Source organism: Cannabis sativa, chromosome 7 (assembly GCF_029168945.1).
Source record: "Cannabis sativa cultivar Pink pepper isolate KNU-18-1 chromosome 7, ASM2916894v1, whole genome shotgun sequence".
NCBI lineage: Eukaryota > Viridiplantae > Streptophyta > Magnoliopsida > Rosales > Cannabaceae > Cannabis > Cannabis sativa.
In genome coordinates, this window is record NC_083607.1 from 21651882 (window position 1) to 21675689 (window position 23808).

The 23808-nt window shown below is 35.2% G+C and overlaps 1 protein-coding gene across 4 annotated transcripts; it reads right to left on the reverse strand.

Moving 5' to 3' along the window:
• Nucleotides 1–20083: 20083 nt before the first annotated feature.
• On the reverse strand, nucleotides 20084–23594 carry LOC115697509 (transcription factor VOZ1). 4 transcript variants are annotated; one of them, XM_061118454.1, is made up of 5 exons: nucleotides 23441–23594; nucleotides 22681–22943; nucleotides 22334–22483; nucleotides 21240–21741; nucleotides 20084–21118 (listed from the first exon to the last, which is right to left on the reverse strand). In XM_061118454.1, exons 2-5 carry the CDS (start codon nucleotides 22909–22911, stop codon nucleotides 20562–20564), a joined length of 1440 nt encoding a protein of 479 aa, XP_060974437.1. In that variant the 5' UTR covers nucleotides 22912–22943; nucleotides 23441–23594; the 3' UTR covers nucleotides 20084–20561. The 4 variants fall into 4 exon arrangements, with proteins under 4 accessions (XP_060974437.1, XP_030480401.1, XP_030480403.1 ...); XM_030624541.2 differs by having other exon boundaries at nucleotides 21240–21759; XM_030624543.2 differs by having other exon boundaries at nucleotides 23300–23461.
• Nucleotides 23595–23808: the final 214 nt, after the last annotated feature.

Below are 23808 nucleotides of genomic sequence, written 5' to 3' on the forward strand. Positions count from 1 at the left end.
CCAATTGATATAAATCCTCAATCTTAGAAATCTCCTACTTGTATGGGCAAATCAGACTTAGAGTTAAATTAGTAGTGCTGGTCCAAGATAGAATTACTCATTATATTTGGTATAAATTTAAGTCTTTGACTTTAATTTTAGATTCCAAATAGAAATTTTCTTATATTTCTAATTCCAGAATACAATACAGTTACACTTTCTCAAGTGTTTAATATCCATCTTCTATTAATGGATTCAAACTGTATGGAATATGAGTTAGGTATTCTGTGACCAGGATCCACTTGCAGTATTCTAAGAACTCTTTGATGTAACTAAACCTATGTCATCAATAGACACTACCATTTTTTTTAATCTATGGCATTTGTATCTTGTTCATAGTGGATTTAACAAGATCAATCTCTGCAAAGAGTTAATATGCCTATATCCACTGAAAGTAGTTCATCTCATTCGCAGATGGATGTACATTCAGGGGTGGATATGAGTTTTTCGTTGTATTCTTAAAACGATACCTCTAGATTATACCTTATGCAAAGAAATTTGAAATGTTTAAAAAATTTCATTTATTTCTAGCAATGGTTAAAACCATTAAGGTAAGTGGTTAAAGATCTTGCGAACTGATAAGGGTGGAGAAATAGGTAGTAGATATGCAGTTCAAAGATCATTAAATTGATTTTTGAATTATATCCAAACTTACCTCCCCAGAAATTTCGAGTTGCATGTTGATGATTAGTTACTAGTCGTTGCCTAAATCCTTCTATGGTAATACAATTTCAGAATGATGTAATGGTTGTATACTTAATGTAAATCATTACTAGATTCATGGATGACCTAATCAAAATCTTAAGAAAAGCTAGAACTGTTAACCATGGTTTGTTAGCTATTCTAAGTGATTAGGGGTGGACCATCCCATAGTCAATAGATAAGAAAGTGTTTGTTCAAACAAATACTACTTTTCTAAGATAATGACTAAGTCTGAAAACAAGTAGAAAATAAAGGAGATATTTAATTCTTGATTCCAAAAGTGTTCTATCATCTTACATATGATGATCCCACTGCCTCTGTTGTCTTGTCACAACCAAAGAGGTTAATACCATTTAGTTTTCTTCGACATAATTCACGGTACCTTGTCGTAGTGGGAGAGTTTCTAGGAACTCACCTTCTTATGACTTGGGAGACACTAGTGATTAAAATCCATTGTGAGTTTAAACAAGTAATGGATTGTCAAGATAAGAAACTAAGAAGAAAGCCAATAGAACTATGGTTTAATCCATTCACATGGAGTAACCTAAAGTTTTCTATTACAAGGACATAAAAGGAAATTTTCGTTTATAAGTCTATTCAATGGACTTGACAAAACTTCCTGTTCCTAGTATTATAGGTTTGAGTTTATCTAAACCTATGGCTTGTGGTATACCTGGTAATTACTTACTCTAATGCAAGCAACTTACTTTAGTAAGATGCTGAAGCATTTTCTTTCTAATGGCAATCTATAGAAGCTTCACAACTTCTTAGACATAGATTTTATTTATCTAAGGAAAAGTCTCAACTATTCCAGAAAAGATAAAGCCATGAAAGAATTTCTTATATCAACAGTGAGAGGTCTTAGATATGCTTTTGTATGCCTTACACCAGACACCTGCTGTTGAGTGGGAGTAATGAGTAGGTATCAGATTAATCCAGGAGAAGAACATTGGAAGACAATCAAGTAAATTTTAAGATTAAGAAGAGGAACTATATGTTAGTCTATAAGGGTGTGTTTAAAACTCTTAGACTACACCATATCAGATTTCGAAATTTGCCTTTGTGCTAGTAAATCCTTCTGATAAGATGGTGGTTACTCTGGGGGTGGAATAGTGATTTTGGAGAAGTGTAAAAACCTATCTGAAGTCTCTAGGTCTACCAGAGAGAGACTGAATGTTAAAGTTGCAGGAAAGGTACTTATTCAGTCTAAGGAAAGTTCTACACATCTTTGGCACCATTCCAAATTGCCTTAAACTACTAGTGTTAATTTCCTGATTAACCAAAAGTAGTTGCCAAAGTTATAGAATCCAGTATCCCAAGAGAGTAGACATATAGAGAGGAATTTCACATTATCAATGATTTTGTGATTAAGGAAGAGTAATGGTGGAGAAAATGTTGTGGTTAATTCAACCTTTCAGATCCTATTACGAGGAGTTTACTACTACTACACTTGATTTGTATATCGAGGTGTTGAGATTATTTGAAACGTACTTTTTGTTTTATATTAGTGCAAGTGGGAGTTTGTTGGGTTTTATGCCCTAAATAAAACTCATTTCAATATAATCAGATTTACTTATTAATATAGATCAGAAATAACATTTAATGTTGCATGGTTCACATGATTTATTTCATGATTATATGTACATAATGTATGAATTCATCTGAAACCCTTTTCACATACTTGATCCTGTTTATTGTGCCGTCAACACATTGGAAAGTAAACATGACTATGTGAATAAAGTTGCCTAGATTTATCAGACATAGGGTTTTACTGATATGATAATCTACAACAAGAGTTTACTTGTATTTGGAGAAATACTATGTTCTTTCCAGAACATTGGTTAAAGTAAAGCTCAGGTTGGATGCATGGAGTATGCATCGGAAGGGACCGATATTGAACTTTGACTTAGATTTATTAAACTTACCGTAATATCTATTCAAGTCAATATCGCCTAGTTGATCCTAGATCAAATGTTCTTAATCCTGTTATGATTAGGCTCAATCTTGAAAGGCTATTCGTGTTCTTTGATTTGTTAGTTAAGCCTACTTTTAGGTCAGGGTGATACGTACATTTTGGGAACACGGTAGTGCAATTGAGTGGGAGCGCTAGCATAAACATGGAATCTATAGCTTCTATCTGGCGAATAGTAAGCAAAGGATGATCTCCTTCGAGCTTGACCAAACGAACATAAATGGTGGAGTACTCATTTCACATAAGCTGAAATATCATTTATACGGGGTCAAGTGTTTTAAGGAATAAATACATTGTAGGGTGTAACGGTAATTTAATCCCTTTACAGTGTAGATCATTCATATAGAGGATCATTGATCACATTAGGATTATAACAATGGATAACTAATGATGTGTCTATATGGTGGAACATATAGAGCATTCTATATACTGAGAGTGCAATTCTAAGTTCTATGCGTGGATTCAACGAAGAATTAATAAGTTAGTGAATTTTAGTGCTAAATTCTTGATCTACTTATTGGAAGCTCGGTTATATAGACCCATGGTCCCCCCACTAGTTGAGATAATATTGCTTGTAAGACTCATATAATTGGTTTTGATTAATCAATTATAATTCTCAAATTAGACTATGTCTATTTGTGAATTTTTTACTAAGTAAGGGCGAAATTGTAAAGAAAGAGTTTAAAGGGGCATATTTGTTAATTATGATACTTTGTATGGTTCAATTAATAAATATGATAAATGACAATATTATTTAATAATTATTTATAGTTATTAAATAGTTAGAATTGGCATTTAAATGGTTGAATTAGAAAATTGGCGTTTTTGAGAAAATCAGATGCAGAAAAGGTAAAACTGCAAAATTACAAAAAGTGAGGCCCAAATCCACTAGTATAGGGCCAGCCACTTTTGTAGGAAATTTAAACTGATATTTTCATTATTTTAATGCCAAATAATTCAAACCTAACCCTAGTGGAATGCTATAAATAGATAGTGAAGGCTTCAGGAAAAACACACTTAAATTTTCTATTTTTCCTTCAGAGAAAAACCTGAGCCTTCTCTCTCCCTATCTGGCTGACCACTCCCTCTCTTCTTTTCTTCTTCAATATTTCGAAATTCTTAGTGTATGAGTAGTGCCCACACACAGCAAGTGATACCTCAATCATAGTGAGGAAGATCGTGAAGAAAGACATTCAGCAAAAGGAGTTTCAGCATCAAGGATTCAGAGAAAGAGATCCAGGTTCAGATATTGATAATGCTCTGCTACAGAAAGGAATCAAGGGCTAGATATCTGAACGGAAGGAGTCATTATATTCCGCTGCACCCAATGTAAGGTTTCTTAAACTTTATATGTGTTTATTTCATCGTTTTAGAAAGTTCATATTTAGGATGTTAATAAACATACTTGTGAGTAGATCTAAGATCCTGGTAAAATAATTTCCAACATGAACTTCATATCTACTAACTATTTCTCCACCCCTATCAGTTCGCAAGATCTTTAACCACTTACCTTAATGGTTTTTCACCATTGCTAGAAATTCATGAAATTTTTCAAACATTTCAAATTTCTTTTGCATAAGGTAAAATCTAGAGTGATCGTTTTAAGAATATAACGAAAAACTCATTTCCACCGCTGAATGTACATCCATCTACGAATGAGATGATTATACTTTCAGTGGATGTAGACATATTAACTCTTTGCAGAGAATGATCTTGTCAAAACCACTATGAACAAGATACAAATGCCATTGATTTAAAAAAAAAAATGTGGTTGTATCTTTTTATGACTTAGGTTTAGTTACATTAAAGAGTTCTTAGAATAGTGCAAGTGGATTCTGGTCACAGAATACTAAACTCATATTCCATATAGTTTGAATCCATTGAAAGAAAATGGTTATTAAACACTTGTGAAAGTATAACTGTATAATGAGGAATTCTTTCTTGGACCACCACTACTAATTTAGCTCTAAGTTGATTTGTCCATACAAGTAGGAGATTTCTAAGATTGAGGATTTATATCATTTTGGGATAGAATTTCGGGAATATAATCATATGCGTCATTTAATTTCTAAAGAGAAAATATAGAATGACATGAAATGATTTATAAACCATTCATCCAATGATATGGTATTGAGCTAATTCGAAATGAATAAGCTAAGAGGAATTAGGATAATTTCGTTTTAAATAAGAATCCAACGATGCTTCGAGAGTCAAAGTAATCTTATTTATACAATCTTATTGTTTCATATTGTAAATACTAGTCTAAGGTGTCATCAATTGATGAACAGCTAGATGTTGCATTTATAATATTTATCTTTCGAGATCTAACACTATTATGTTTGTCTAATGGTGACAAAGTTGGATATATTTTACAAGGATCAAGATTTACTAACAAGTATGTTTCATTAACATCCTAATATGAATTCTAAAATAATGAAATAAACACATATAAAGTTTAGGAAACCTTACATTGGGTGCAGCGGAATATAATGACTCCTTCCGCTCAAATATATAGCCCTTGATTCCTTTCTGTAGCAAAGCATTATCAATATCTGAACCTGGATCTCTTTCTCTCCTTCCTTTGATGCTGAATCTCCTTCTTGTTGGATGATTTTCCACAGTCTTACACACTATGATTGAGATACCACTTGATGTGTGTGGGCACTCACTCATTCACTCAAGGAATTCAAAATTTAGAGAAGAAAAGAAGAGGGAAGTGGTTTCGGCTATAGAGAATAGGGCTCAATTTCATCTGACAAAGTTAAGTGTGAATGAGAGCCATCACTATCTATTTATAGGTAACCACCTAGGTTTAGGTTAGAATTATTTGGCATTAAAATAATAGAAAAATAAATAGGAAAATCACACTAAGTGTGCCGCCCATGGATAGTGGATTGGGCCCACTTGGCAATTTTGCCATTTTGTCATTTTTCTATCCCATATTCTCAAAAATGCCAATTTTCCAATTTAACCACTTAAATGCCAATTCTAATTATTTAATAACTAAAAATTAATTATTAAATAATATTGTCATTTAATATATTTATTAATTAGACATATAAAGTCTCTTAATTAATAAATAAACCTAGAATCTCTATTCTTTACAATTTCGCCCTTGCTTAGTGAAAATTCATAAACTAGACATAGTCTAACTTTAGAATTATAATTGATTAATCAAAATCAATTAACTGAGTCTTACAAGCAGTATGGTATCAACTAGTATGGGGACCATGGGTTTATATATCCGAGCTTCCAATAAGCAAATCAAGAATTTATATCTTAAACTCACTGACTTATTAATTCTTCGTTGAATCCACGCATAGAACTTAGAATTGCACTCTCAGTATATAGAACGCTCTATATGTTCCACGATATAGACACGTCATTAGTTATCCATTGTTATAACCCTAATGTGATCAATGATCCTCTATATAGATGATTTACACTGTAAAGGGATTAAATTACCGTAACACCCTACAATGTATTTTATCCTTAAAACTCTTAACCCTGTATAAATGATATTTCAGCTAAGTGAAATGAGATCTCCACCATTTATTTTTGTTTGGTTAAGCTCGAAGGAAATCATCCATTACTTTCTATTCGTCAGATAGAAGCTATAGATTCCATATTTATGTTAGCGCTCCCACTCAATTGCACTACCGTGTTCCCAAAATGTACGTATCACCCTGACCCAAAAGTAGGCTTAACTAACAAATCAAAGAACACGAATAACACTCTTGAGATTGAACCTAATCATATCAGGATTAAGATCATTTGATCTAGGATCAACAGGTGATATTGAATTGAATAGATATTACGGTAAATTCTAATATATCTAATCAAAGTTCAATATTGGTCCCTTTCGATGTATACTCCATACATCCGATGCTGGTAAACTTTGCCAATGTCCTGGAAAGGACATAACACTTATCAAAGGTGTAAGAATACCTATCGCTGATTATACCATGTCAGTCTAAATCCAGTGTTCTGACAAATCAGGGAATAAACTTTCGAACATATAATTAAGATTATATTCCACTGTGTTGACAACACTATAATCATTAACAAACTGATATGTTCTAGACTTAAATAGAATTCATACATTATGTACATATAATCATGAAATAAATCATGTGAACCATGCAACATTAAATGTTATTTCTGATCTATATTAATAAGTAAATCTGATTATATTGAAATGAGTTTTATTTTGGGCATAAAACCCAACAGACAATCCATTAGGGATTTATCCCATTAGAACAACAAACCAAGTTAGACCAACAATGAAGATTCAAAATTAAACTACAATTTAATAATAGAAAATAACATGGTTCAATATAAATTCATACACAATCCAAAAATTATTAAACATATAGCAAGTAGGAATGACAAGTGAAAATACTAAAACATACAATCCTAAATAATTTCCAAGGTCTTCAACAAACTGATATCAATGTCCCATTTAGGCGAGAGTCAGTGATACCATCCATTGAATAGAGGTGTCAGCTCATCTAAAATGATAAACATTCTAGCAACCTTTTATTCGATCAAGATTCGAACCCAGTGTTGTCCCGTTTAGGCGAGAGTCAAGGATACACCATTGTTTCATACTCTTGCAAGTCTTGTACAGTCGCCACCATTAGGGTGATCAATACTATATAAAAAACTTACAAAAATACTTATCTTTCGAGATTAAATGGTGCTAACTTGCTAATGAACGTTCCACCATTAGGGAGGATAACTCACTAAAACAATAGCTATGTAAAACCAACAATGGAGATCGAATATCCTAATAATAAAGCTCATTATTTAAAGTGTATTTTCTTCTAATATTTATTTTAATCAATTTATTTTAAATATATATATTTATTTAATTAAAATTTCCAATTTAGAAAGAAAAATTCTAAATATAAATTTTAATTTAATATTTATAAATTATACTTAGATGGATAAGAAAATAACGTGAATTATTTCCATCGTAGTAATAATTTCCAATAAATATTTAGAAAATTATTCAATTTAAGTTGTTTCAAAATTAATTTAAATTAATTTATAACTCAAATTTAACTTTCTATAAATATATATTGCATTTTGAAAAATTGAAGTATTTAAGAATACAATTTTCAAAATTGCTTGGCAAAATAAAATAAAAATAAATCCTGGAAAAATTATTCTAATTTTATGTTGGCCCAAAATTAATTAATAAAATTAATTTACAACAAAAAAAAAATTTAATTTTCCTATTTAATTAAATATTAAAGAAAAATATCAAATATTTAAGTATCATGATCAAGAATACTTCAAGCAAAACAGATAATAACTATCTAGGCTCACACAGGTCAAATGATTTGGATGGGGCCTACCATGTTACTAGGTTTACACAGATGAAAGAAGTACAAAATTTACCTGTTGTAAATTATTTATTAGATCTATTGACAATTGGACTATGATTAAAATCAGATCATTGGATCTGTCAACAAGTTAATCATAGCAATTTAGATCAAATAAATAATAGGTTTGTTAAATAAATTTTTGAATAAACAATATATATAAATAAACAAACATTGTCCATGTAACAGATGTGAAATAAGATATTAATATAATAAAATTATTATTCTTAAAGTAACCAACTAAATTTTTGAAGAATTTAGAGTTGTTAAAATAAACCTCAAAAATCTTAAAAATTAGAAATTAATTTTAAAATATCTAGGTTTATTTGAATCAAATTAAATTAAATATCAAATAAGATCAATGATTTGAAAGAAAGAATCTTCAATATCACTTTCAAATCTTATAATTTAATAAAATAAACCAATTTTAAAATAGATTTGATTAGATAATTATTATTTTAAGAATAAAATAATAAATAAATAATAATTACCATAATTGTATGTCAAAATATCTCAAATTAAGCAATATTCAAATTTCTACAAAAATATCTAAGTTATTTAAATATTTAAGATATGATTTATAAATTTCCAATAAGTAAAAAAATGATATATATAGAAAAATATCATTTTTAAACTTATAATTTATAAATAATTAAATATTTAACAAAATAACAAACTTTTGAATTTGAAAAAATTATGGTAAGTATATCTATAAAAATATCTATGTTAACTTCAAATTAATTAATTATTTAATTTTAATATAATATTTTAAATAAAAAGACAAAGTAATCTTTTAATTTAAAATATGTTAAATATCAAAATATCTAATCTTATAATTAAATAATATATAAATATTAAAGAAGTTAACAAATTTTTAAATCTTACCATAATTGAAAATATTTAAAATTGGAAATATTTCAAATTGGAAATATTTAAAATTGGAAAATTCGAATTTTGGGAAACAATCCCATAAAAAATCGAATTTTGTAGAAAAATCCTACAAAGTTTGAGTTTTGTGGGTTGGCAGCCACGAGAGGCTGCATGCAGTAGCCCAGGAGGCTGCAAAAGCTCCAATACGCGCGCGGAGCAGGAAGAGGCGCCGAGAAAACTCGGCGCTTGCAGGATCAGGCTCGGCGGATTGCAGGGTCACACGAACGGATTGCAAGGTGCGTGACCGAGGCTCATGCGCGCGTAACCCTGGTTGTCCGAAGCACCTGGTGCATGCGTGCACCTAGCTTCGACAACCATGGCTTCCAATTTTCAAAAATTCATAACTTTCTTAATTTTTATTGGAATCGAGTTCCGCAAAAAACAAAATTGCTTAATTTTTCACAAGGAATCCAAATAAAATATTTTAAAAAATAGAAAAAAATATTTTTCATGGAAAAATTTCGTACAACACATACATTCATCACATAAGCACATAAACCAACATGAAACCATCCAAATCAACACAAATCATCGTTTTAATTCATATATCATGAAAGTAAATAATTACCATGGCTCTGGTGCCAGTTGTTGGAAATATTTTACCAGGATCTAGATTTACTACCAAGTATGTTTCATTAACATCCTAATATGAATTCTAAAACAATGAAATAAATACATAAGAGTATAGAAAACCTTACATTGAGTGCAGCGGAATATAATGACTCCTTCCATTCAGATCTCTAGCCCTTGATTCCTTTCTGTAGCAGAGCATTATCAAGATCTGAACCTGGATCTCCTTCTCTCCTTCCTTTGATGCTGATTCTCCTTCTTGTTGTTTGGATTCTCCTACAGTCTTACACACTATGATTGAGATACCACTTAATGTGTGTGGCTACTCATTCACTCAAGGATTTCGAAATTTGAAGAGAAGAAAAGAGAGAGGAAAGTGGCTATGGCTTTCTCCGAAAGAAACAATGCGCAAGTCATGAGTTTCCTGAAGCCAATACTTTCTATTTATAGAATGCCTTCAAGGTTTAGGTTAGAATTGTATGGCATTAAAATAATGAAAAAATAAAATGGTAAAACCTTTGCATAGTGGGCGGCCATATAAGGTAATTGGGCCTCACTTTGAAACTTTTCCATTTTGTTATTTTTCATTCCCATTTTTCAAAAATGCCAATTTTCTAATTTTAACCATTTAAATGCCAATTCTAATTATTTAATAACTTAAAATTAATTATTAAATAATATTGTCATTTAATATATTTATTAATTAGAGATTGAAAGTCTCTTAATTAATAAATAAACCTAGAATCTCTTTTCTTTACAATTTCGCCATTGCTTAGTGAAAATTCATAAAGTAGACGTAGTCTAACTTTAGAATTATAATTGATTAACTAAAATCAATTAACTGAGTCTTAGAAGCAGTATGGTATCAACTAGTATGGGGAACATGGACCTATATTTCTGAGCTTCCAATAAGTCGAACTGAATTTACCAAGTAAATTCCCTAACTTATTAATTCCTTATTGAATCCACACTTAGAACTTGGAATTGCACTCTCAGTCATATAGAACGCTCTATATGTTCCACGATATAGATATGCTATTAGTTATCCATTGTTATAATCCTAATTTGATCAATGACCCTCTAATAGATGATCTACATTGAATAGGCACTAAGTTACTGTTACACCTTCAATGTATTTTATCCTTAAAACACTTAGCTCCGATAAATGATATTTCAGCGAAGTGAAATGAGATCTCCACCATTTATCTCTGTTTAGCCAAGCTCGAAGGATATCATCGTTTCACTTCTAAATTCCTATAGAAGTTATAGATTCCATATTTATGTTAGCGCTCCCACTCAATTATACTATCATGTTCCCAAAAGGTACGTATCACCCTGACCCAAAAGTAGGCTTAACTAACAAATCAAAGAACATGTATAGTACTCTTGAGATCGAACCTAATCATATCAGGATTAAGATCATTTGGTCTAGGATCAACGAGTGATATTGAATTGAATAGATATTACGGTAAGTTCTAATATATCTAATCAAAGTTCAATATCGGTCCCTTCCAATGTATACTCCATACATCCGATATTGCTAAACTTTGCCAATGTCCTGGAAAGGACATAAAACTTATCCAAGGTGTAAGAATACCTATCGCTGATTATCATGTCAATCTAAATCCAGTGAACTGACAAATCAGGGAATAAACTTTCGAACATATAATTAAGATTATATTCCACTGTGCTGACAACACTAAAATCATTAACAAATTCATATGTTCTGGACTTAAATAGAATTCATACATTATATATATAATCATGAAATAAATCATGTGAACCATGCAACATAAAATGTTATTTCTAATCTTTATTAATAAATAAATATTATTATATTGAAATGAGTTTTATTTAGGGCACAAAAACCAATAGTAGACGTATCATACCCCCAGTAATCTTTCTTGCACAAAAAATATCGTGCATGCAAGTGCCATCTTGAATTTTTATGAAGCAAGCTTCGGCTTCTGCGAAGAAAGGCTAAAGTTGCATAAAAATTCAAGCTTAGACTTCTCTTGAAAATATGAAAGGGAAAGCATCACGGGGTGTAAGATAGACTTCAAGCAATCCTTCCCTTTTGGGAAAGAGGGTTGAAGACGTATCGTACCCCAAGTGATTTTTCTTGCAAGAAAAATATCGTGCATGCGAGAGCCTTGTTGAATTTTTATTAAGCAAGCTTCAGCTTCCGCGAAGGAAGGCTGAAGTTGCATAAAAATTCAAGCTTAGACTTCGCTTGAAAAGATAAATAGGAAAGCATCAGAGCGAGTAAGATAAACTTGAAGCAATTCTTCCCTTTCAAGAAAGACGTTTGAAGACGTATCGTACCCATAGTGATCTTTCTTGCATGAAAAATATCGTGCATGTGAGGGCCATGTTAAATTTTTATGAAGCAAGCTTCGGCTTCTGTGAAGGAAGACTGAAGTTGTATAAAAATTCAAGCTTAGACTTTGCTTGAAAAGATGAAAGGGAAAGCATCACAGGGAGTAAGATTGACTTCAAGCAATCCTTCCCTTCCATGAAAGAGGGTTGAAGACGTATCGTACCCCTAGTGATCTTTCTTGCACGAAAAACATCGTGCATGTGAGAGCCATGTTGAATTTTTATGAAGCAAGCTTCGGCTTCCACAAAGGAAGGCTGAAGTTGCTTAAAAATTCAAGCTTAGACTTTGCTTCAAAAAGATCAAAGGGAAAGCATCACGTTGAGTAAGATAGACTTCAAGTAAACCTTTCTTTCCGAGAAAGAGGGTTGAAGACGTATTATACCCCCAATGATCTTTCTTGCATGAAATACATCATGCATGTGAGAGCCATGTTGAATTTTTATGAAGCAAGCTTCAACTTCCGCGAAGGAAGGCTGAAGTTGCATAAAAATTCAAGCTTAGACTTCGCTTGAAAAGATCAAAGGGAAAGCATCAAGGGGAGTAAGACTTCAAGCAATCTTTCTCATTCGGGGAAGAGGGTTGAAGACGTATCATACCCCCAATGATCTTTCTTGCACGAAAAACATCGTGCATGTGAGAGCCAAGTTGAATTTTTATGAAGCAAGCTTTGGTTCCGCGAAGATGGCTGAAGTTGCATAAAAATTTAAGGATAGACTTCGCTTGAAAAGATCAAAGGGAAAGCATCACGGAGAGTAAGATAGACTTCAAGTAATCCTTCCCTTCCAGAAAAGAGGGTTGAAGACGTATCGTAACCCCAATGATCTTTCTTGCTCAAAAAACATCGTGCATGCGAGACCCATGTTGAATTTTTATGATGAAGGTTCGGCTTCCGCAAAGGAAGGCTGAAGTTGCATAAAAATTCAAGCTTAGACTTTACTTGAAAAGATCAAAGGGAAAGCATCACAGGGAGTGAGATAGACTTCAAGAAATTGTTCCCTTCCAGAAAAGAGAGTCGAAGACGTATCGTACTCCCAATGATCTTTCTTGCATGAATAACATCTTGCATGCAAGAGCCATGCTTAATATTTTGAAGCAAGCTTCGGCTTTTGGGAAGAAGCTGAAGTTGCATAAAAATTCAAGCTTAGACTTTGCTTAAAAAGATCAAATGGAAAGTATCATGGGGAGTAAGGTAGACTTTAAACAATCCTTCCCTTCTGGGAAAGAGGATTGAAGACGAATTGTACCCCTAGTGATTTTTCTTACACAAAAAACATAGTGCATGCGAGAGCCATGTTGAAATTTTATGAAGCAAGCTTCGACTTCCGCGAAGGTAGGGTTAAGTTGCATAAAAATTCAAGGTTAGACTTCTCTTGAAAAGGTCAAAAGGAAAGCATCATGGTCAGTAAGATAGACTTCAAGCAATCCTTCCTTTCTGGGAAAGAGGATTGAAGATGTATCGTACCCCTTGTGATTTTTCTTGCACGAAAAACATTGTGCATGCGAGAGACATGTTGAATTTTTATGAAGCAAGCTTTGACTTCCGCGAAGGAAAGCTGAAGTTGCATAAAAATTCAAGCTTAGACTTTACTTGAAAAGATCAAAGGGTGAAAGAGTTATCGGGAGTAAAGCAGACTTCAAGCAGTCCTTTTATTCTGGAAGGAGGGTTGAAGACATGCTGCACACCCAATGATCTTTCATGCGTAAAAAGCAATGCGCATGCATCTCTCGAGCTCTGGGAAGCTTTGGGGGTTGCATGCATGCGCCCTAGGATCTCCTGGGCAGTCTGTAACCTCCAATGAAGTGCAGGGCATCCAATGGCTTGTAAAGCTATGACTCGGACTTCCAGCAGGATAAGCAGTGGTCTGGCAAGAACTTCCTAACTACTTTATAATGTCTCAAATTACTTTCTCTGATGTAACTCTGGGGTTGTAGTCACATCAGGCGTCAGAAACCTTCTGAGGGAGCTGTGCCTAAAATGGCATGCCTTAACCAACAATACCATAACTAGGCCTGACTTGAGACCCAGCTGACACCGACGATACTGATGGTCTCCTCTTAGCCGTCGCCATTACATGATCATTTTTTGATCAACTATGCAACCCAACACAAAGGCAGTGGAAGTAGTTGTCAGACAATAGATCCGACCCTCACTCCAACACCAGCACTGAAGTCACTAGCTAGATTGGGTCGTCATACCTGACGACCCTTCTTGAGTTAGTTGTCGGAATCGTATCGGGTCCTACCCTCTTCACCTGGTCCCAACACCTCTTGCGCCTCACCGTGTTTGAGTAGTTATGCTTTAGTAGACGGTGAAGAGCACGAGCGTGAGGATACCAGTGGCCGATCACCTTGCCATGGAGTTGGCTGGCCAGATCTGGGTTTTTAGGGGCGAGCGCGAACGTGGTGAGTATTTCTAGGTTGTGTCGTTTATCTTCTGCACTTTCTTCAGGTGACTAAAGGTGTTGACCCTCTGTTTGAACAATACTTCTGGCCAAGACCCTCCTGACCTTTGGCCAGAATCTAATAAGCGGTCTGATGGCCTTCCTTCTTCTTTTTCCGCACGAGCTTCCTTTCTTTTTACAGGCTTGCGCTGGCGACCGCCGCGCATGTTTATTTCCACAACTCTCAATGAAAACACAAAAATGTTTACCGAGTTTTTCTGCAACTAAATATTTTTAGAGCTTAAGAAAATAATAATGGAGTAAGTAGTGAAATAACAAACAAGAAATTTTTATGTGGTTCAGGCATTAACTATCCTTAGGCTCATTGGCTGATAACTATTTATGCAAATGAAAATACAATGGACTTTTACTCCTTTCCACCGTGTTTCTCTTGAAGAAGAGGAAGCTTAGTAGGAATATTCTGGAATTATTATTATGGTTACAAAAATATTTTTTCTTAGGATGATGAAGAATGAGTCTGCGATCTGAAGGAGAAGGTCCTCCCTACCTTGTGCTTTTTATGGGGTATTTATAGGCCAACTTTTTTGCATGGGATGCCTTGGATGGATTATCATTGGAGCAAATTCCTACCGTTGGATTGATAGGTGGCATATTTCTCAAATGCCATTTAAGGGTGTCAGATTGTACGTGCTGGGCCTCGGACGCGTGTCGCCTCAAGGCTTCTCCTTTTTAATTTCCTTTATTCGTAGCCGTTGGATTGTTTGGTCAGGTACACAAGGACACACGTGCTTTGTACGATAGCGTGTCGTGGGAGACAACCACTGATGTTGTACCTGAGGAGAGCCTAGTCTCTAGGTCCGTAGTTTGACACGTATGAGTAAGGCTTCACCGGGCTAAAGGCATAGCCCGATTTGTTGTATCTCTAATGCCTTTGTTCCTTTTGGATAATCCATGCTCCTCGTAGGAGTAGATGACTTTGGATCCTAGAAAGGGGTGAGACTTTGGTTCACGAATTCCCTTCGCATGATGACCAGTTGGGGAACTCTCCTTCACGGAGACTCTTCCCGTGAAGTGGGTGCCTTTGTCTTCCCAGACCATTAATTGAGAGAGGTGGGCAACTGATGACTCCGTGGCCGTCTTTGATTAAAATTTACGTGTCATGCTTATAAAAATACAGATAACACATACATTTTGGTATACCGGAGTCAGGTGTTACCCTAGTATACAGGAGCTAGGGGTCGTGGTGACATACAAAAATATAACGACCGAGTTTATAAATCTAAAGTTCTAGCGCAAGTGTTCCTCCTCGGTTCACAAAAATAAAAAATAAATGAAAAGCATCATCAATTACAAAAAGCTCTCTAAAAGAAGGACACTGCATCCAGTGGAGATTTTCTAATTGATTGAAGAAAACCCTCTGGGAGTGGGACGCTACCCAGTTGTGGTATTCTTTCAGTAGTTAAACTCCTCCTAAGTATGGGATGTTGTACTTAGGATGAGTTTAATCCAATCTTTCTTTCTTCTTTTTCCTCCCTTGGAGTTTTTTCTTTAACAAGGCTAAGTCAAAATCATCAAACCAGGTTCTCCAACAATCTATGATTTTGCCCCTATATAGATAATCTAGCAAATTTTTCCGCACTACACTCTGATAGTGATTCATCTTACCTATGATCATAAAGTGGCTTATGCTTGAGCACCAAGTATCCATGAAATAACCCACTACAGCTCAACAGTGGTCTATCTCACTCACAATAGATAGCTTCAACATACAAAACTTTAAAGTTTCTTACCTCAGTTACTAAGAAATCAATGTTGGGGGCAAGAACAATCAAGTTCAAACAGTATCAACAAAATTTCAATCATAATGGTGACAAAAGTGATGTTTAGTGATTGAGCATCACCAAATATTCTAATCAAAATAGACCCTAAAAAGAGTGGGTCGCTTTCTAACAGATCCAGAGCCATGCAAGCAACTCATGTATGGTTCCAGGTGAGCCAACTTCACTCCCTGTGATAAAGTCAGATTGCCACTCATAGTAGAAATTGCCCCATGGAAAACATCACTATGACTATCTTCATAGTGATCGACACTAAGTCTCCTTGGAAGGTCAACACCCAGCGACCTCTGAGCTATCTCAATTATCTACCACCTATCTGTCGAGTTCTTGACAGTAGATAGTATCAACCGTCTCCTTGGCAACCAAAGAGCAGAATGCAAATGTTGCAACACATCGTTGACATTTGCCAAGAAGACCTCCTCGACTATTTTGAAAGGATGAGGTTGACCTCCTTCGCTGTGATAACATCCGACGGGAAGTGGAAGACCTCCTTCACTATCAAGACAGCCAATGGGATGAAGAAGGCCTCTTACATTGTGAATACAACATAAAGGACAATGAAGACCTCTAAGGTTAAAGACCAACAAAAAAATGGAGACCACACCTAAAATCACTCTAAGGTGCACCCAAGACTGGGAAGACATTATCCCCATCCTCCTTTTCTGTGAATTTGAGGAGATGATGAAGACCTCCACTGCTATAAAGCTAAGGGGATGATGAAGGCATCCTCCACTGCAAAGCTTAGGGGATGTTGGAGGCCTCCTTCGCTGCAAATTTGAGGTGATGTTGAAGGCCTCCTACACTGTAAAGCTAAGAAGTTGATGAAAGCCTTCTCCGCTATCAAACAAAGGAGATGAACAAGACCACCTTCGCTGAAATACAGTCGAGGGAATGATAAAGAACTTTAAGGCTACAACCTAATAGAAGACACATACTACATCTACATCAAGCATAAACACAGTGTGACAAGAGAGTCAATGCTAAGACAACAACCAAAGATCAGCGTAAATGTTGACATTCCAATGTTAGCATGATTTCACAGTATCTCAACTCAAAGGAAATCACTCAAGGAGTCATCTAAATTTTAAGTTAAAAAGGAAGAGGTAAATGATAAGAAAAGAATATCACCTTCTCTCTTCTCCTTTTATACTTATAATTTTGAAGTCTACTATTCAATAGGGGATGGGAAATTTAACTCCTAATCTCAGTAGGAATGCTTGAAGAACAAAAAAAAAAAATTGTCCAAGATTGTCAAAATTGATGCCCATCTGGTAGTTTCAAGAGAAACGAGCTTAGTTCACGTCATTAAGTCAACCTTACACAAGTGTAAAGTTAACTTGGGGACAAATATTTACACCAAAATTATCCTTGATGATGTGGACATCAATGTTTGACACGTGGCAAGAAATATGACATCTTAGAGTTAAGTAGTCCCGAGTCATAGCAAGTCGACCTGGGAGGGGTCCTTAGCCCTACACCCAGGTTGACTTGGGGAACTCCAGAATGAAATTTCAGATTTCAATATCTTGAATCCAACTCACTATCTTTCAATATTATACACCATGAAGACATGAAAAACCAGGCCCAGGAGCTAAAATTATACGAACATGCAACCTGGAAGCCAACCTGGGCACCTAGGGTTTCACCTAGTGCCCAGGTTGACATTCCCAACTAGGGTTTCAATTTCTAGGACCGTCTTAGATCAAATGGGTCAAAACTTGCATTGCGACATCAACTAAACATACCACAGACATATTTGAGGTATTAGAATTAGATATGGAGCAAATTCATTTTTGAGCATCTGGGGCCTTAGCACCCTAGCGCCCAAGTTGACAATTTGTCAATTTGGGGGCCTTCTAAGTATCAAATCAATGATCAAACTTTTGCATCTTTTTTGTCTTCATTAAAAAATATGGAAATAGGTCCTTTTGGGAAGAAACAACACTTCCTGGGTTCCAAAAGCAAGGCCCAACGCCCACGTTGACACTTGGGCCTGGCCTAGCACCCAAGTTGACATTTTGTCAACTTGTGTCTATTTCGATGATGTTATCCAAGAACTCTTCTGATCATCTTCTAAATTTTTATAAAAGAATAAGATTCAACTATTTTTTATGACCAAATGAAACTATTGAAGGGCCATAACTGGGACCCAACACCCAGGTTGACACTTGGCACTTGGCCCAGCGCCTAGGTCGACATATTGTCAACCTGGGCTATTTCTGATCAAGTTCAACAAAAAGTGTTCGTAGCATTTTTTCTTTCATCACAAATAATGAATATTCAAGCAAACACGAGGAGAAAACCACAAGCCTGAGTCCCTAGAAATAGGGCCCAGTGCCCAGGTTCACAATAAACCTCGGACGCTACCTTCAATTACTCAAATGACATATCTAATTCAACCATTGAATCTAGAATGGTTAAAAATGGGGCAGGAGACCTCGACCTCAAGTTCATAAGCCATAGAAGTATCATAATGAGATCTCGGGAGCTCAAGAATGGGTACCGAGTGCCCAGGTTGACATATGGTCTGGTGCGTTGGCTTATCTGATTCTGATTCCGTTTCGATCATCCATCTAGTTTTTTTACAATAACTAAGATCCATGAAGTCAAAGAAGTCAAATTCACAACTTTGCATTTCTCATTTTTGACATGGGAAAGTCACTCGGAAATAAAGAGTCTCGAGTCTCTCATTTTCGCAGAACAACATCTCTGAATACTGGTGACTAGCTTCACCAGAGCATAAAAATTGACTAAGTGATGTCAAAATATCACTTAGGCATCTTAAAGGACATCCCTTGGATGTTTTTACACTTACCTAGCGTCCAGGTTGACGTCATATGTCAACCTGGGTGCTGAAATGTCAACCTAGGCACTGGATCTCAACCTAGGCGTTGGGTCATGAACTGCCTTCAGTAAAACGACCATAACTCACTCAATATTGATTCGATTACGCAATTCAACTTGAGTTTTAAAGCTAATTCAATGCTCTATCAAGTCATCTCTCACACTCCAATCGCAGTTTTGAAGTTATCAGCATCAAATTTCACCCAAGGGAGTTTCGAAAATAAGCTTCAGGTTACCCACAGCAAGACCCGCCGCGCTCCAAAAAATGGTCATCACCCCAAAAGTTAATTTTTACCATTAGATCATCATCTACGGTCAAAAATATCTAATTTTTATTTTCTCTTATTTTTGTGGGCCTCCATAATCTATAAAAAGAGAGCTCCCTTAGCTCATTTTTCATATTCAAAAAATTACTCACAAGGTCAGAGCATCTCTCTCTAGAAACCAGAGGTTAAACACTTAGTCTTTTTCTATAATTGCAATCTCATGAGAAATAAAAACTCGAAGTAAACGTAGCTCCATTACCATCGCGACATGAGAAGTGAGCTACCATAAATAGTCTCTCTAAATTTTTTCCTTAAACTCATTATTTATCTCACCAATCTAACGAGCTAGTGTTGACCACTCTTTGGTGTCAATAGTTCCCTATCATTTTTTTTCTTTCTCAATCCTAAGTATTTATAGAAAAGTCTGTAATAATGCTTTGTAAGAGTATGTTCATCGTGACAAGATTTTGACATTGTTAAAAATATTTTTGTAGTCAAGATTTCAAGCAGCGGATATCAAACTTGGGATGTTTGATCACAGCTTTTAATGAATATCAAATTCTCACTAATTATCTTTACTAAAGAAATAGGAGATTCTTTATTCATTAATTAATAATTGTATAATGATATACAAGAGATTTCATTTTGCACTCTAGATTGTATATATATATATATTAGCTGGGACTTGTATCTTCAAGCCACTTATTTTGATCCTGTATAAAAGAATAAGAAGAAAAAATACAGCACAAATTGTAAACCTGCTAAATAGAGTTGTTATTAAATATATATATATCTTAATTACATATACCCAATTGTCATAGTTAATAATGCATATATATTGTAATGCATGGACTGTAAACTGCTCAGATCACACACTAGTACAAAATATTTGGAGCCCCCAAATAGTCGGGAATAAATTGTAACGGCAATGCATTAAACTTATCCTGTTATGGTGACACTACTGGCTTAGATTGACCATAATTTTTATGGTATTACCTGTGTCCCAAAAGTTAGGATATGCTTCTCATTTCCAAGTAGCTTCCATGCCAACACTAGCTATTCACAAATATCTTCAGACAGCGGGAGAAAAATGAGCTTGGCTTGGGTTATATTTTAACAGAAAAAAAAAAAAAAAAAACTGAAACACTGGACTTGTTAAGAGTGAAAACATGACCCACCACTGCCTAACAACATGAAGCTCATTCCATACTGTTGCAACTTTATCCAATTACGTCAGATAATACTCCGTCATGTTATCAACAAGAAAATCATATGGTGCACCAAGCCCGTAACCAAATGTACCATTAGTTGATGGTACTCTGTTAGTCGTCGAATAAACATTTCCAACACCAACCTTTGCTGTGAGTTTCGCTCTTCCCTTGACAGATCGCTTGCTCTCAGGGGAGGGGAACTCAGCAGAAAGTCTACCCATCTGCTTCTGCAAATCAGCAACTGAATCATTTGTTATTTTCGCTTTGGCGTTTTTTTTCCCATCAGCCAGTTTCAATTCCAACCTATACAGTGCGCAAGCATCACATTTGTTGATCTCATATTCATACAGGTGCCACTCAATATGATTCAAGGGTTGTGGATCCATGTAGTAAGATCTCTTCAGCCCTCCAAATTCGTTCATTACTTGCTTCCTTGATTCATGCCAACCACGTCCACTGTAATCTGGCAGAGATCTCTGCTTTCTGTTACCACTTTCAAACGCTCTACGAGGCTTGTCAAAGAAGAGCCACTCCCTAATTGTTTCACCTTCCAAAACCAAAAGATCAAAGAGTTCTGCAATATGCGACACAATAATATGTTCATAGATACCAAAATTAAAATTTTATAGGGTATCTTCTCTTTCTAAATGAAGAATTAAACTCCAACAACGTGAATGAAATAAAAAAAACCTTACCAGGTGCATTCCATGGAGATTTTGCAGTTGCAGCCCCTTCACACTCTGGTATACCTACATCTTTTCCTTGTGCCTTTGCACTAAGAGCAGCAAAAAGCAGTCCATCCTTCAGACCAATTCCTCCAGGTCGAAGAACTGGAGCCATGCCAGGTGGTCCTTCATTCAATGCCAGGGCTGCATGAAAGCTACTGCAGTAGTCCTGACACCAGTCCAGCCCCTGAGCAGGCCTTGGACAATCCCAAAGTGCACATTTGGGACCCAAGAAAGCAGAAGGTGGAGGGCATATACTTGGCAGATAGCTGGAAATATGTGGCAATGCATCTTCTCCAGAAACACCGGTTCCATTAAAATCTGCGTACAAGTTGTGGCCAAATTCTTGATGTAACTCAAACTGATGATAATCAAAGTGGGTGGCACCTTCCAAATTGTTAGCTGAAACATTGCAAACTCTTGAGGTGGAGTTTTTGCAATCAACCAAGGGGAAGCCATGTTCCTGTTGCACCTGATTCATGCCAAACCCCTGAAACATTAGTCACAGCTGCCAATAAGTGCCAATTTTAATTGTAATGTAACAATAATGATGCAACATGAAAATGCTAGTCCTGTAGATGGTGAACACATACAAAGCATAAAGGAATCGTTCTCCAGAATAAAGAAAAGTTCCATTAAAATAAATAAACATGAAGGGAAGAAAATTAATATATCCCCTCTGGTTGTTATGATGCCATCATTATAATTTAAATCTAAGACGTATGCCATAACTCATCACCGCAATGATTCTTAACCACATCAAACCAAAGTATAAAGGGTCTTTTGTGTACACAAATGAGGCCAAAAAGGCTCAATTGATATTTGATTTTCGGAGATCATCAATGTAACTACTCTACTATCTTTCCATATTTCAGTAGCGGACAATTTTGGCCAAAGAGCAAGGCAGTGCCAACAATTCTGTAACCTCTACATAGAGTCGTATTATAATATACAGTTGAACGGGGCATCATAGTAAAATGAATATCATAACCAGTAACCCAATTGATGCATCTATAAACCCTGAAATCATTTAGAACCACCAAGATAAAAAGAATAAATTCCACCTCATGAAAGACCACAGTTTCTCCAACTTGAAAGCTTTGATCAGTAGGCTCGGGTTTTGGGGCAGCTAATGGACTAGTGGCATCATCTTCCTCCTCGCACAGCTGCAACAGCCGACAAATGTCTGAGGAGAACGAACCAGGATTACCACCCTACATGACCAATTTATAAATACAAAAAAAAAAAATCACAACCAAATACTACAAAATCATAGCAAAACTCTCTCATACATATCTTTAAGCACAAGTTATATAGCACATATCACATACATTGATGTACAAACTTATTTACACATGGAGTTCAAGTTATGCACTCAAAATGGCAAAAAACATTTTTATATGATGCTAACTTGCTGCAAAGAAGAAGCAGGGGAGGGCTCGTTGAGCTCGGCTTTCCATTCACGGAGCATCTGATTGACCTGTTCTTCAAGGACTGCCATATCAATAGTACGGCTCTCCTTCCTTGCAAATTGCAGGTCCATGAACACAGCCTGCAAGTCATCTACCCGGTTTTTCGCTTTGTCCTTAAAAAGCTTGTGCGTTACAGACTTGCATTTGCTCTTCGAACCCTTATCCATCATAAACCTCACTCTAATACTTTTTGCTCAAAACCCTACACAATAAGCAAAACAAAACCAAACCATACCCATCTCAGATTATCGAACATACAAACACCCATCTAACTGTTTCCAAAACACAACAAAAATTTCACCCCTAAAACTCAAGCATACTTAACAATCAAGCAAAACCCAAAACTGAGTTAGAGCATCACACAAAACCAAAGAAAAAATTTCAAGCTAATAAAGATGAACAGCAAAAAAAAAAAAAAAAGTAAGAATCAGTGAAATAAAGAACAACCCAGAAAATCAAATAGCTGAACACTTCAAATGATAATCTTAAACCGTAACTTAAACAAGAAAAGAAAAGCATATAATAATTAGATAAAGGATAGCGAGAATAAGCTATTACCCAAGCCAAAATCGGGATCAAGTAATCCAAGTGTGGAAGCGATAAGAGTGATGAATGAAGAGAGAAAAGGGCAGGAAATTGAAAGAAAAGAGCAAGAAAGAAAGTATAATATATATTCGATCGAAAAGGAGAGATGCTTACCCTCAAAGGTGTTCGTTTGATGCTCCAATATTTCCAATTCCTCAAAAAGTGCTTTTATTTATTTATTTATTTTAATTATATCTTTTATTTCTTAAGATTGCGATTGAGAGAGGGAAGGGAAGTGAAGAAGGCCTCTGTGTGAATGCAACGTGGACGCGCCAAAAAGAGGAAAGGGGAATTGAATTTGGGTGGATTGTCTTTGAGAATATACGCACATTTACTATATTACCCTCACATTTTGAAGCCACACTACTCATGGTTGCTCATTTTGTCCAAAGGGTACTTTGGAAAATGTTGCAATTCCTTTCTAAAAAAATTTATAGTATTGCAATTCCAATTCAGGGCTTCCCATAATTCATTTCAAGGAA